General features: G+C 33.9%; 1 protein-coding gene across 1 annotated transcript in view; it reads left to right on the top strand.

Annotated features, from left to right (window-relative positions):
* LOC117412227 (cohesin subunit SA-2) overlaps nt 1–8,548 on the top strand; it is a 34,445-nt gene extending 25,897 nt beyond the window's left edge. The window contains exons 21-34 of the mRNA XM_034020391.3: nt 187–274; nt 379–459; nt 762–854; nt 1,135–1,309; nt 1,613–1,752; nt 1,857–1,958; nt 2,330–2,478; nt 2,897–3,025; nt 3,211–3,413; nt 3,674–3,908; nt 4,180–4,290; nt 4,555–4,681; nt 5,153–5,230; nt 6,496–8,548. Coding sequence (XP_033876282.3) covers nt 187–274; nt 379–459; nt 762–854; nt 1,135–1,309; nt 1,613–1,752; nt 1,857–1,958; nt 2,330–2,478; nt 2,897–3,025; nt 3,211–3,413; nt 3,674–3,908; nt 4,180–4,290; nt 4,555–4,681; nt 5,153–5,230; nt 6,496–6,519 — 1,735 coding nt within the window. The 3' untranslated portion in view covers nt 6,520–8,548. The remainder of the gene's footprint in view (nt 1–186; nt 275–378; nt 460–761; nt 855–1,134; nt 1,310–1,612; nt 1,753–1,856; nt 1,959–2,329; nt 2,479–2,896; nt 3,026–3,210; nt 3,414–3,673; nt 3,909–4,179; nt 4,291–4,554; nt 4,682–5,152; nt 5,231–6,495) is intronic.
* The last annotated feature ends 4,940 nt before the right edge of the window (nt 8,549–13,488 follow it).

A 13,488-nucleotide genomic window follows, 5' to 3' on the forward strand; every position in this document is an offset into this window, starting at 1 on the left:
TGAACAGAAATATATTGAAAAAATAAAACAAACTACAACTGTAGGGAAAGAGATTTTGGAGGAGGAGGGGGTAATTCACACCTTTAGAATTGTATATACTTTAAACCAATTTATTTATTATTTTAGCATCAGACAGATTTAATTTTAAATGAATGTATTTTAATGTGTTTTAATTTATCATTTCAGTGCCCATGATCTCTCTCGGTGGGATTTGTTTAATAGCAACTACAAGTTACTTAAAACGGGCATTGAAAATGGGGATATGCCAGAACAGGTGTGTACTTCAGATTAAGTGGTTTTATTTAAACCAGGACATTACTCTACTCTATATAGTGGTGCCTCATTGCCTGTTATTTATTTATTTATTTTTCCCCCCAGATTGTTATTCATGCACTGCAGTGTACCCACTATGTTATCCTGTGGAATCTAGCCAAGATTTCAGAAGGCAGTTCGACAAAGGTCAGACAACTAATATTTAATCCTACACATGGGCAACATTATTAAATCCTTAAGAGAATGGCCAGAAGAAAAATGCAGGTATCCTGCTGAGATGAGGTTTACCTGTGCAGTATAAACAGGAAACATGTTCTCCATGGTTAAGGGAAAAATAATAAATTCACTTGATTTATTTTTTATGTTGTGCAATATAAATGACTATATAAATGGTTTTACAATGCTGTTATGTGCCATTTTGCAGCAACTAAATACATGTGTGTGTACTGTAAATGAATATGGCCTTTTTCTCTCTTCTGTTCCTACAGGATGATATGGTGAAATTGAGGAAACAGATGAGGGCTTTCTGTCAGGTCTGCCAGCACTACCTGACCAATGTTAATACAACAGTCAAAGAACAGGTCAGTAACACAAACACTGTCCAAAAAGCAATGAGGTCCATATATCCTAAACACAGCGTTTTCATACTGATGTATAACAACCTTAAACTTGCCATTTAAAAAACAACATTTTCATATGGCTCATATGGTGATAATATATTAATGGAAATTATATATATATATATATATATATATATATATATATATATTTATTTTAATTAAGGTGACGTTTGTGGTTTTTACATTGATAACCACTTGTTTTATAAAGCACTCCTAACAGCGTTTCACATTTGCTTCATAGGCCTTCACTATCCTTTGTGATGTCCTGATGATATTTAGCCATCAGATTGTAGCAGGAGGTCGTGAAATCATGGAGCCCTTGGTTTACAATCCAGATTCCTCTCTGCAGTCTGACCTACTTAACTTTATTCTGGATCATGTTTTTATTGATCAGGATGATGACAGTAATAGTACAGGTAAGACCAGCATGCCCTTGCATTTTCAGAATAGAGAAGTGTTTTTCATTCATGTTATAATAACAGTAATCCTGACCTCCTCACTCACAACAATCGCAATAGGATCCAATGACTTGGAATAAAGTTACTCTTGAGACAGGTTCATTTAGGCAAGCACACAGTGAAGTTAAACTAGTATTAATGCAGTTACTGTTGTTGGCCACCAGAGGGTATTTTGGTATTATGAACTGGTTTTCATTTCAGGTAACGTTTTATAAGAAGTTTGTTGTAATTTTTGAACAATTTTTTTTTTTTTTTAACCAGATGGTCAGCAAGATGACGAAGCTGGTAAGATTGAAGCTTTGCACAAAAGACGAAACTTACTTGCAGCTTATTGTAAACTAATAGTTTATAATGTGGTGGAAATTAATACCGGGGCAGACATATTCAAACAATATATGAGGGTAAGTTATGGATCATTAGTCCTGGTTGCCTATGCTTTGCTTAAAGCTGTTTTTGTTATATATAACCTATCTTGCACTAATACATTGTTTTTCTTTCGCCCTAGTATTACAATGACTACGGAGATATCATCAAAGAAACTATGAGCAAGACAAGACAAATAGACAAAATACAATGTGCAAAAACCCTCATACTGAGCTTGCAACAGGTAAGAGAATGGTTACACAGCAAAAAGCAAAGCCATATATTTTATAAAAGCCTACAGTGCTGTTAAACTTGCAAAGCTGTTGTAAATGTTAAATGTATACATGCATTCTGTAGACAGTATAGGCGCTATCCGTACAAAGTATCTTTTTAGTAAGTATTAACATGATTAATATCTGTGTTAATATTTATGTGACTGAGATTATGCTGATGGCTATCAAACGATTTGCCAAGTCATACAGAAAAAATAGAATCTCATTGCTCTATTAAAGTCTTGAATGGTTTTACACCTGGATTTTTAATGCATTTATTTCCTTTAGTCCATATTTCTTGTGACAGTAACAGCAGTGCATTGTTCTTTTGTATTCCCTTTAGCTTTTTAATGAGATGCTCTCAGAGCTTGGCTCTAACTTTGACCGATCATCTTCAGCCTTCTGTGGTATTAAGGAGCTTGCTCGACGTTTCTCCTTGACGTTTGGGCTTGATCAAGTCAAAACAAGGGACGCGATTGCTATGTTACATAAGTAAGTAACTGAGAATTAATTATATTTTAACATTGTTAAACTCACATTTGTGTGTTGAATTCCTTATTAATATGAGCTGTAAATAAAATGTTCTAGAAATATGTATTGCCCAATACAAATAAGTATTTATGGATTCAAATTAAGTTTGATTTTCATTACTGTTCAAGCCACAAACATTTTCCTGCATATCAATGTATTTTATAATAAAAAAGCACAGTCTATCAAAGTTAAATATTTATATTGAAAACCCAAGGTGAATTGGCTTTCATTTTGAGGTTATATCTGTTAAAATGAATGTAACTGCTTTACATACAAATGTTTAGTTCCAGTTCATTTTAAAGTTGAATGTAATCTCACCAATCAAATACTGCAGTGATCAAAGTGAAAGATTAAAATGATTTGTTTTACTGTGTTTCAGAGACGGCATAGAATTTGCTTTCAAAGAGCCCAGCCCTCATGGTGAAGGGCACACTCCTGTTAATCTTGCCTTCTTGGATATCCTGAGTGAATTTTCCTCCAAACTGCTTCGGCAAGACAAGAAGACAGTGTAAGTGAACATACAAATAAAGTTGTTTGGTCAGATGGCTGCTGTTCAGTATTATATCAAAGTGTGTGCTTTCTTTCTACGGAATACTTATTCTGAGTATAAAAATGTTTAACCTATGTGTTTGTAGCTGTCTGTCCAGGTGTTGAGAGATGCTTTTTGAGTAACAAAACTTCTTGTTTTTCCAGGCATGTTTACCTTGAGAAGTTCATGACATTTCAGATGGCGCTACGCAGGGAGGATTGTTGGCTTCCCCTGATTTCCTACAGAAATTCCTTACAGGTTGGGGGAGATGACGATACAATGTCAGTAATCAGTGGAATAAGCAGTCGAGGCTCTGTGAGGAGTAAAAAGACAAAACCAGCCACTGCCAAGCGAAAAGTGGCAGAAGGTAAGCTGCATTTTAAAATCTTTCTGTAACTGGGTTGGTTCAACCTTGTTATGAATAAAGAACATCATAGTTGTGTAGCCTGTCAACTATCAGATAGCAGTAGCTTTAAAATGTAGGTTTTATACTGTTGTATTAAACCCAATTTATAATAATGGCATCACTGTGCTTTTTTAGTTGACTCGTTTCTGTTGAAGACCATGTGAAAGTGCTGTTTTTTTTTATTTTATACACTATGACATTAATGCTGAGATGTTTTCTAGCTGAGGAAAGCAGTAGCAGTGATGGGATGTGGATGAACAGGGAACAGACACTGCAGAGCCCGGTTATGATGCAGACGCCGCACCTTACATCTACGGTCATGAGAGAACCCAAGAGGTTACGGCCGGAAGAAAGTTACATGGGAGTCTACCCCATGCAGCCCGAGCAGCAACAGCAACAGCAGCAGCAGCAGCAGCAGCAGCAGCACCATCATCCTCAAACTCCTATAGACTACAAGTAAGGAATTTCTGTTTAAGTGATCGTTAACAGGGAAGAATAAAGTAGGTTTGGAAAATATTCATATTTGTTTTTAGATGTTGCCTTTGTGAGAAAAAATAAAGTAATTTACCAGTGTAAATATGATGCTCTGTTAGTTTCACCTTGCCTACCCATATTTTAAAGTCCCCTGACGCATATAGATCGATTACTTTGCACAGTTTGACTGGTTTTTTTTTTTTTAACGCATTAATTGACAATTTTAGACTTATTGTGAACAAATCTCCCCCAGTACCCAGGTTACTTGGATGTTGGCTCAGAGACAGCAAGAAGAAGCGAGACAGCAGCAAGAAAGAGCTGCCATGAATTACGCCAAATTGAGAACCAACCTGCAGCATGCAATGTAAGTGTGTGCATCCTAAACCAAGATGAGCTTTGAAAAAGTACAATCAAACCACTTAATTTAAACTGCCCTATTTTCTCACTGGAGTGTTAAGGGTATCTAAAGTTGGTGCCCCTGCAGCTGTTTGATAAAAAGATTTCTTTTGTATTGGTGTATTTGTGCAATCCACAAATTCATAAGTATGATCAAGAAAGGGCATATAGACTTGGGTAACAGTGGTAAGGGGGTCTCATGGCTTTTGTTTTTTGTCTGTCCCTTTTTCAGCCGGCGTGGTACAGGACTAATGGAGGACGACGAAGAGCCAATAGTAGAAGATGTGATGATGTCTTCTGAAGGTCGCATTGAGGATCTCAATGAGGGCATGGATTTTGACACCATGGACATTGATTTGGTGAGAATTACTTTTAAAGTTCAGAACATTTATAGATTCAGTTTTCTGGCAGACATACAGTAAAATTGAAATTAACTGTTTGCCATATGGCCTGAAAATTGCTTAAGAAAGTGGCTGTGTATTCAAGGTGTCTCCTATTGAAAATAGCAGGTGGTGGTAAGTTAGTGAAGTATCCACTTCTACCACATGATGGAGCCATTTCATTTGTGAAAAAAACAACACCACACAGAAAATGTGGAAATAAAGTATATGTGTGTGCTTTTTCTGGTAAAGTCTCATTTTCCACTAGTACTACCACATCGATTTTAAAACAAAGCATTTTTTTTTTACTATGTAATTTCAACGTTGCTTCAAACTGCCACATATCTGACGCATACAATCGATTAATTTGAAGATGTCCAGGCTTTTGAAAGGTAATTAACATTTTTTTGCGAGACTGATTGAACACTGACTTTTTTTTCTTTTCTTTAGCCACCATCCAAAAACAGAAGAGAGAGAACAGAACTGAAACCTGACTACTTCGACCCTGCTTCCATCATGGAGGATTCTGTAAGTATTGCAATGATGAAGAATCATTCCAGCTAGTCCAGCAGACATTTACTCGGAGAAACCCATGCATGAATATCATTTCTGATAAAGTGCTTTGCTTTCATGCTTTATTTGATCCTCAGGGTGACTGATTTGAATGTTTTAATAAATGCTACCTTGCTAAAAGGCGCACCAATTATTTAAAATACATAAACTTACTACTTATCAGCTCTCAACATTGTTACTGGTCCCCCTTGTGTGTGAGAATATTTTCGTGGTCTGTTTATTTAGCCTATGCAGATATATATTTAGTTTAACGCCCAAACAGTAATTTTCTGTGTAGGAGGAGCTGAAAGGCTATTGAAATCATCCTGCTATTGTAATTTCACTATATTGCCACTTGATGGCAATAAAGAACCTTAGTTTCACTGTCACTTCTTTACATAAGAAGCTTTCAAAACTGCCTTAACTTTCCTATATTCATCAAAAAAGAGTATTAAAAACTAGTCTTCGAGAGGGCTTAAATAATTCTATTTGAAGTTTTAAAATGATTTAATTTGATATACCTCTGTTCCATGCACTTTTAAAAAAGGAATGTCTATTAAAAAAATATATATATATATACACATATATATATATATATATATATATATATATATATATATATATATATATATATATATATATATATATACACGCACACATATATATATACAAAAAGTCTGTTTGGGCTTACGTTCACTTCTCAAATAAGTACATCAACTTTAGTTTGTAGATTGAAGTCCCAGAGACCAATTGGTTGCACACTCAAAAATAGGACAGGATTTACTGTAGTCTTTTCTAAAGATTTTCTTCATTTTATTAGTTAAAAACATGTTTTTACTAAAATGAGCAAACAAACAAAAGAATAGTAGAACTACATGTTTGAACACAACAGGTTTTTGTCATGTTCACTATGTATTTAATGTACTATTTCATGTATTATGCTACTATCATGTATTATGCTTTTTTTTTTTTTACTGTATCATGTATTATGCATTTCTCTATGTAAAGAATTATGGATTTTCTTGTTACTGCATCTTGAAAAGCGCTTTGATGGTGGTCCACTTTGAAAGGTGCTATATAAAATAGATTGTATATGTATATGTGTGTGTGTGTGTAAATTGCGCGCACACACAAAGAAAACAAATGTGGTAATGTAGATCTCGGATATGTAAAAATAAATATTCCTAGCATTGCTGAATTTTAAACTATAACTGTGACTTCTTCTTTTTTTCTTTTTTTAGGTTCTTGGAGTTTCAATGTTCTAAGCAGATTTTTCAGAAGATTTGCTGCAGTCTTTTTTTCGAGAAATCAAGGCAGTTCTATTACAGTAAACATCTTGATGCTGTACTGTTTTTTTTTCTCCTCTGGAGAATGTTTATTGGACATGCTGTTTGGACTAAGTGCATTTAGAGGCAATAATGTTTGCCTGCTGAGGTGATTTGTTAAAACTACTAAAGTTCATAATCGGTGGGTAAGCTTTCCCTAGTTAGTTGTGCAGTTGCTCACAATTTACAGAAGCTTTCAAGTCTAAATTTTAAATCCTGTCTATACAAAAAAATAATAATATAGCTTGTAGAACGGCACAGAACTTTGAAATGAGAGGGGTCACTCAGCAGATTATGAATCGGGTTATGTTAGTTTTGTGAACAAAGGAATGACAAGTTTAAGAACATAAAACAAGCCTTTGTTTAATGTACAGCTGTGTGTAAGAGAAAGCAATCCCATGTAAAGTATTAATTTATAAATGATTTATTGCTAATTGGTAGCAGCAGGTTTTCATGAATTAAGAAACACATTTTTTATTTGTATTTTTAATGATTAAATGATTTACGAGAGTGATGAAAAGGCTGTAGTCGAACCTCTACATTTAAGTATGTGTTTGTTTTTTTTTTTATTGTTGAAACATGAAATGAAAAAAGATGTGCCAAAGGCTAATCATGTATAGGCATATTCTGAATAATGAGCTCCAGAGCTAAATTCCTATTGGCACTGCTGTACCATCACAACAGTGCAGGAAACTAATGAGGATGACTGCTTGTACAAGTAGCCATTTAGCTTACCCAAAGATTAGAACTATGTTTGCTTGTCTTTTTTTTTTTTTTGAGAGACTAATATTAAGGAAGCAAGTTCAAATCCTTCCAGTAGTGCCACTGTATTGTGTCTCTAATAAAATGAGCTTGGTATAGTATGTTTGCTGAAAATAATTCTCTAAACACAATTATACAGCTTATTAGAGTGTGGGAATAGGTATCTAAATTTTAAATAAAGTTATATATATAAATTGGTGCTGATTTTTATAATCGCGCGGTTTGTTTAGTTTTTCTTACTTTTAAATTCCAACCTAAAATTCTAAGGTTTCAGAAATATAAGAAAATAAAAACAATGTTTAAAAATAAAAGCATGTGTATTCATGCTTTAAAAAAAAAAAAAAGATTTTTAAATGTGTATTTTATATTGTTTTGTCTTGGCAAACAGTCTTCAGGTTTCAGTACCTTTTTGTTTTTGCTATATATGTAAATTAGTTTGGATAACAGATTCATGAAGCTCTCCGTATTCTTTTAAAGTTGAAGTTTTTAATTTCAAATGTCCTTTCACAAACCCTTAAGTCTGTAACATAAAATCTTTAAAATTACTATTTGGAAATGAACTTTCATTCTGCAACGCTTGGGCAGCTAGACACCGCTTAAGTAAACATTAACTTATAGTACAAATGTACTTTTTTATTTTTTATTATGTCTTGTTTATTGAGGTACATTCTTTATAATCATTCCATGCCTTAATATGCTTGCAATACAAAACTCCCTCTTTCTCTTGCAGAATCTTCCATGTATCTAAATAAATAGTTATGTTTCAAGGATGTATTTTGGAGCTGTGGTAGCCAAGAACCATAGAAATGAACTAGTGTTATATTAAAACAGAGTAGAAATGTTATTGATACAGCATATGTTTTTGTGTTTTACGTAATTATTTTTACGTAATAAAATGACTCTTATGCTTTTCAAGAATACTGCCTAGTTTCAGACCACTGCATTAACAGAGCTGCTGAAAGGACTGTACAGTATATATATACATTTCAGTGCAAGCTGGTTTTCTTCTTTCTTTTTTCTATTTTTAAAAGTGTGTTTCTTTGTGTGAGCAGTTCTTTTAAAGCTGTATGTTTTTCAATCAGCTTAAAATGTTTTATATATTTACCTTATCCCGTTTTCCTCCACCTCCTGTCGTCCACTGTACTGTTTCTGATTTGTATTTATGTCTGGAGACAGTAACTTTTTGAATAAAAGTAACCCTTCTGCAGTTGTGTGATAATCTTAAGTCCCACAAAAGGGCCAGCATCTTTATTTCATTAAAAAAAAAAAAAAAAAAAAAAAAAAAAAAACCCTTTTCTTACCTACGTGTTGCATTGTGTATAATTCATGTGTTTCTTAGATTCAAATAGAACTTGGGTCCCGTTTTAAGACATAGGGACAGAACATGCTGATCGTTATCTGTCCTTGGGTTATTTTTCCCCCTCTTTCTGGCCCATCTAATTATAGACCTTAAGTCTCTAATCCATAAAAATATACATATTACAAAACTCCCCTCAATCTTTAGCTGTAATATGAACAAAAAGACAACTATTTTCCTATCTTAGCTTTTATTGGAAATGGAAAACCCGAGTAAGCTAATTACAAGTTCTCATTTTAAGTGTACTTGTTCTGGCGAGGGCTCTTATTTTGACCAGGTTAAAATATATGTATTGAATGTTGGTTTCAATGTAGCAGTCCAGCCTGAGACCGTAACCATGCTGCAGGCTTCTAAAACATCTAGCAACTTTTCAATTTCCATTTAGAAGCGTGAAATCTCAAAAGCCATGGAACCAAAAAAAGTGTGCAATGCTAAATCAAACCTCAGGTGGCTATGTTTTTCTTTTGTGTGTTTGTGTGTGTTTTTTTTACTTTTTATATTGTCCTAAAATATCTGCCACTTGCTTATATTCTGACTTCAAAGGTGTTGTGGTTTATGTATCTTAATAAATGTTTCCAGAATAGAGTAAAACACCCCCGTGTGAACCAACCGCATCTTTGGGGGCAGGATGGTCTGATCGACTATAGATCATGTGCTCAGCTATACTCTCTATTTGTACAAGTACCAATTTAATGCATTTTATATATATATATATATATATATATATATATATATATATATATATATATATATATATATATATATATATATATATATATATATATATATAAATATATATAATCACTACAGAAGCTATTGCAAACCTCATAGTTACTTCAATTTAATGAGTTCTATAACCAGAATATATTCGTCTGGAGAACTTGAGGAATATTTGGTTTGCCTGGAGAATTCATGGAAAATTAGCCTGTTTTTTAGCTTGCAATTATTTCTTATATGCCTGTGTTGGTAAGTACTCTTTGTGCTACCTACAATTGTTTTACCATGACAAAACATTTGCAGGGAACTGCCGAGTTTCCCATCACAGTTTCTCTTATCTTTCGTCTGGCGTAGAGAATGCAAATATTCTTTGTCTGCAGATTGCACGTGCTGACTAAGCTGCAAAGGTGCGAACTGCAAAACTAGTACAGATTTTATCAATGTATATTTTTCTATTTCAAGTAATTGGAAAAAAAACGGCATGCGTTTTTATAGGACGTTTATTGTAGTTTGTTATTACACTTGTTTTCAATTTACTGAATACACTCAACAAACTTAAAATAAAAATAAATACCCCACTGCCCTTTCTACTTTATTTCTGATGCATTTTATTTATATAGGTGAAACTAAATAAAAAGACAGTGCACTCCCTATTCTTCAGTGTGTTCTATAATAGCCTGCTGTGCAGGACAAAAAAAATAAAATAAAATACTCTAGATATGGCTTCATTCTAAATACTGCCAAAGTTTTGCATCACCTACAGTTTTAGGATGGAAACATAATTTATATCTTATTTAGCATCATGTAATCAAAGTAAGTCTACCGGAAGCAGTAATAGTAGTAGTTTCATGTTAGATTTCAGTGTCACATTTTTAAATAATTTTTTCGTTGAGTATATGGAAAACTACAAAGCGGTATGTAATTCAGTATGTGGAGCAGTGTGGAGTAGTGGTTAGGGCTCTGGACTCTTGACCGGAGGGTTGTGGGTTCAATCCCAGGTCGGGGACACTGCTGCTGTATCCTTGAGCAAGGTACTTTACCTAGATTGCTCCAGTAAAAACCCAACTGTATAAATGGGTAATTGTATGTAATAATAATGTGATATCTTGTAACAATTGTAAGTCGCCCTGGATAAGGGCGTCTGCTAAGAAATAATTAATAATTAATTAATGTTAATATAACATTATTTGGCAGGCTTCATTGGACTTAGTTATTTATATAGGGTGATGCAAAACTTTTTTGGCCATAGTTGTACAAAATAAAATGAAACTAAGACTTCACACCTAAATGATGTGTGGAGTCTCTGACTGAAACATTTCCCCCCACCTGTAGTCAAAGAACACAAAACACCAGGAGGTTACTGGCTGTCAGTTGCAGCCGTTTATCACTTAACCCACATCCAAAGAAACGAATGATTAGACCGTGCTGCTGGAGTGCCTCGTCTGTGCAGTAAGTTCACGTTTAAAGGAAGCTTTGTAGTTAAGAGGTTTACAGTGCTTCATAGGCAGCTCAAACACTGCAGTGGATCCTCAAATTTGCTAATTTTTTTTTTTTTGCAGACCCCTTGCTCACTACTTTTCTTGGCATTAATATCTGCTGCTTCCTTTTTTTTTTTTTTTAAACCTATTGTAAGCTTCCTGAATTTAAAATAAAAACCTGGTACTTTTACCTTTTGACTTCACTTGCGCACTTGTCAATAATTCCAGAATTCTCATTTTATTACAGCTATTTTATTTGTGTTGTATAAATAACAGCATCTGCAGTGAACAGATGTCACTAAATAATTGCATAAATAAATACAAAATGCTCGGACAAACACAAATAACTTTCTTTTAGACTGAAGAAAAGCCGTTAAAAAGTAATAGACACTCATGAAAATGGTAGTCTGATGGAAAATACATTATAGAAGAATACACAAAACTAACATGTTAAGGAAATGCTGATTTTTTTTTTTCTTTCTTTTTTTTTATTTAGTCAGCTTTTCAGTTTTAGTAAACTAAATCAATGTAGGATTAGTCTACTGTGGTCACATTGTGTTCAGTGTGATATTCTGGCTCTTTTAGGAGTCTGCCATATTTAAGGACACACACGTGCCGTTCTGACTTCCAGCATTCTGGACACTCATCAGGACCGGTTGGATTATACAAGCTAATATCTATAGAACCTTTCACCCACATTTGATGACACTTTGCATGGAGATTGGGGAGCGATTTTACATACAATATTGTACAGGATGTTGACACCTAAACAGTAGTGCTAACTTTGCCTGTTTAGGAAGTATTGTCAAACATTTTGTTTCAGCAGTAATAATTAATTGAAAGTGGAGGTAGTACAGTAGTAGGGGGTATGAAAGTTTATAATGGAATGGCATGTGATACATCCAACCTTTGCTGTTTACACCAAGACACTTTGCAAAAGTCAGGCCTGTCAGAAGTGGAATTATTTCTGCTTTCCAGCTTCCGATTCCACCACTCCACTCCCCAGAAAAAAAAACACCAGCTCCCTAAATCTGCTTAGCAACTCGGCATAATTTCACACAGTGTGATTCGCCCAGTCACTCTGTCATTGCAAAAAGATTTCCACAGTAAGTACATTGTAACTATGCATAATAACAGTGTAATTATGTGTAAGTACACGTGTATTTAGTATGTAACGACTAATTAGAGACACTTAATGCAAAGTGTTACCAAACTGTAAGTGTGATTTTGATACGTTCAAGAAGACATCTCCTGAAGTATCTTTCAAAAAATACCATCAACAGTCGTCTATTTAAACAAAACATTTGTTTGTAATATATTGCAAAACGGCACCAATAAATTTTTTTTTTTTTTACTATAGTTGTTTGAGATGATGAGACAATACAGCGTTGGCATTTTTTAAAGTCTGAAATTAAACCAAGTCGTGAGGGTCAGTTAGAGCTCATTGTTGCCATACAGGTAGATTGTCCTTCCCACCTAATACAAAAGCAACTAATTTAGATACATCTTTACTAATTGGATGCCTTTGAACTCCTTCCGGGGATGGAGAGGGAGTGATTTATAAAAAGATTGTTTTTATAATATAGTATTTTAAGGGTTTGCTAAACAACGATAGAGCAATATCCTGTTTTATCCTTGTAAGTATAACCTGTAACAGTAAGTCTAGGCTATGTTGAAAACAATAAACTGCTCCAAACTTTGACCTTCAATAGGGCGGTGGAAATGGGCCGCTTAGTAATAAGCTTAAAATGTTACTATTACTGTGGTACTGGGTCGTTGCACATGAGGGTGAGCACTTCACAAAGTGTAGAAGAACACTTTCATGAGGCAATGTATTATTTAAAAAATAGTTTTTCATATCAAAGCCCAGCCGCCCAGAACTCCCTTTCTCAAAGCCAGACATACTGTACCTGCACCCACACAATAGTGAGCTTGCAGATTCCATTAGGGCGTCATACTTTCCTCCTGACAGCAAACCACCCTGAGAGATCCGTTTCCATGACGTAGTTCATGTAATGCTTTTGTTAGATAGATATGTGCGACTTATTAATATTCTACAGAAATTTAAACCCAAACATGCATATTGTTTAGGTTTTGGCGATTTATTTTTATTTATTTATTTTTGGTACAATTTTGCTTATTTTAAGGTAATTTTTTTAGTATTGTTTTACATCGTGTTTAATTACTGTGTATTAACATAGTAGTTAATAAATACATGTGAACTTACATATACAGTATTTACAATGTTATTAGGCATGGTTACAATGTTCTAAATGTTTTGCACAATAGAACCCTAACCCTTTTCTGTGCAAAAAGTTACCAAGTAATCTGTATGCTGTTTAAAGGAATCTGTTCCATTGGCAATGTATTTTGCTTACATGACCAACGGTTTTCTACAGGATCCAGTTTTTATATATATATATATATATATATATATATATATATATATATATATATATATATATATATATATATATATATAAAATGATGCATTTACAATGAGAAATGGAAAAGTGGGCTGTGGTTTTAAAAAAAAAAAGGATTGACGTGACATCCTGTTTTTTTTTTTTTTTCTAACCCTCTTTTGCACTTTCC

The sequence above is a fragment of the Acipenser ruthenus genome, chromosome 16 (assembly GCF_902713425.1).
Source record: "Acipenser ruthenus chromosome 16, fAciRut3.2 maternal haplotype, whole genome shotgun sequence".
NCBI lineage: Eukaryota > Metazoa > Chordata > Actinopteri > Acipenseriformes > Acipenseridae > Acipenser > Acipenser ruthenus.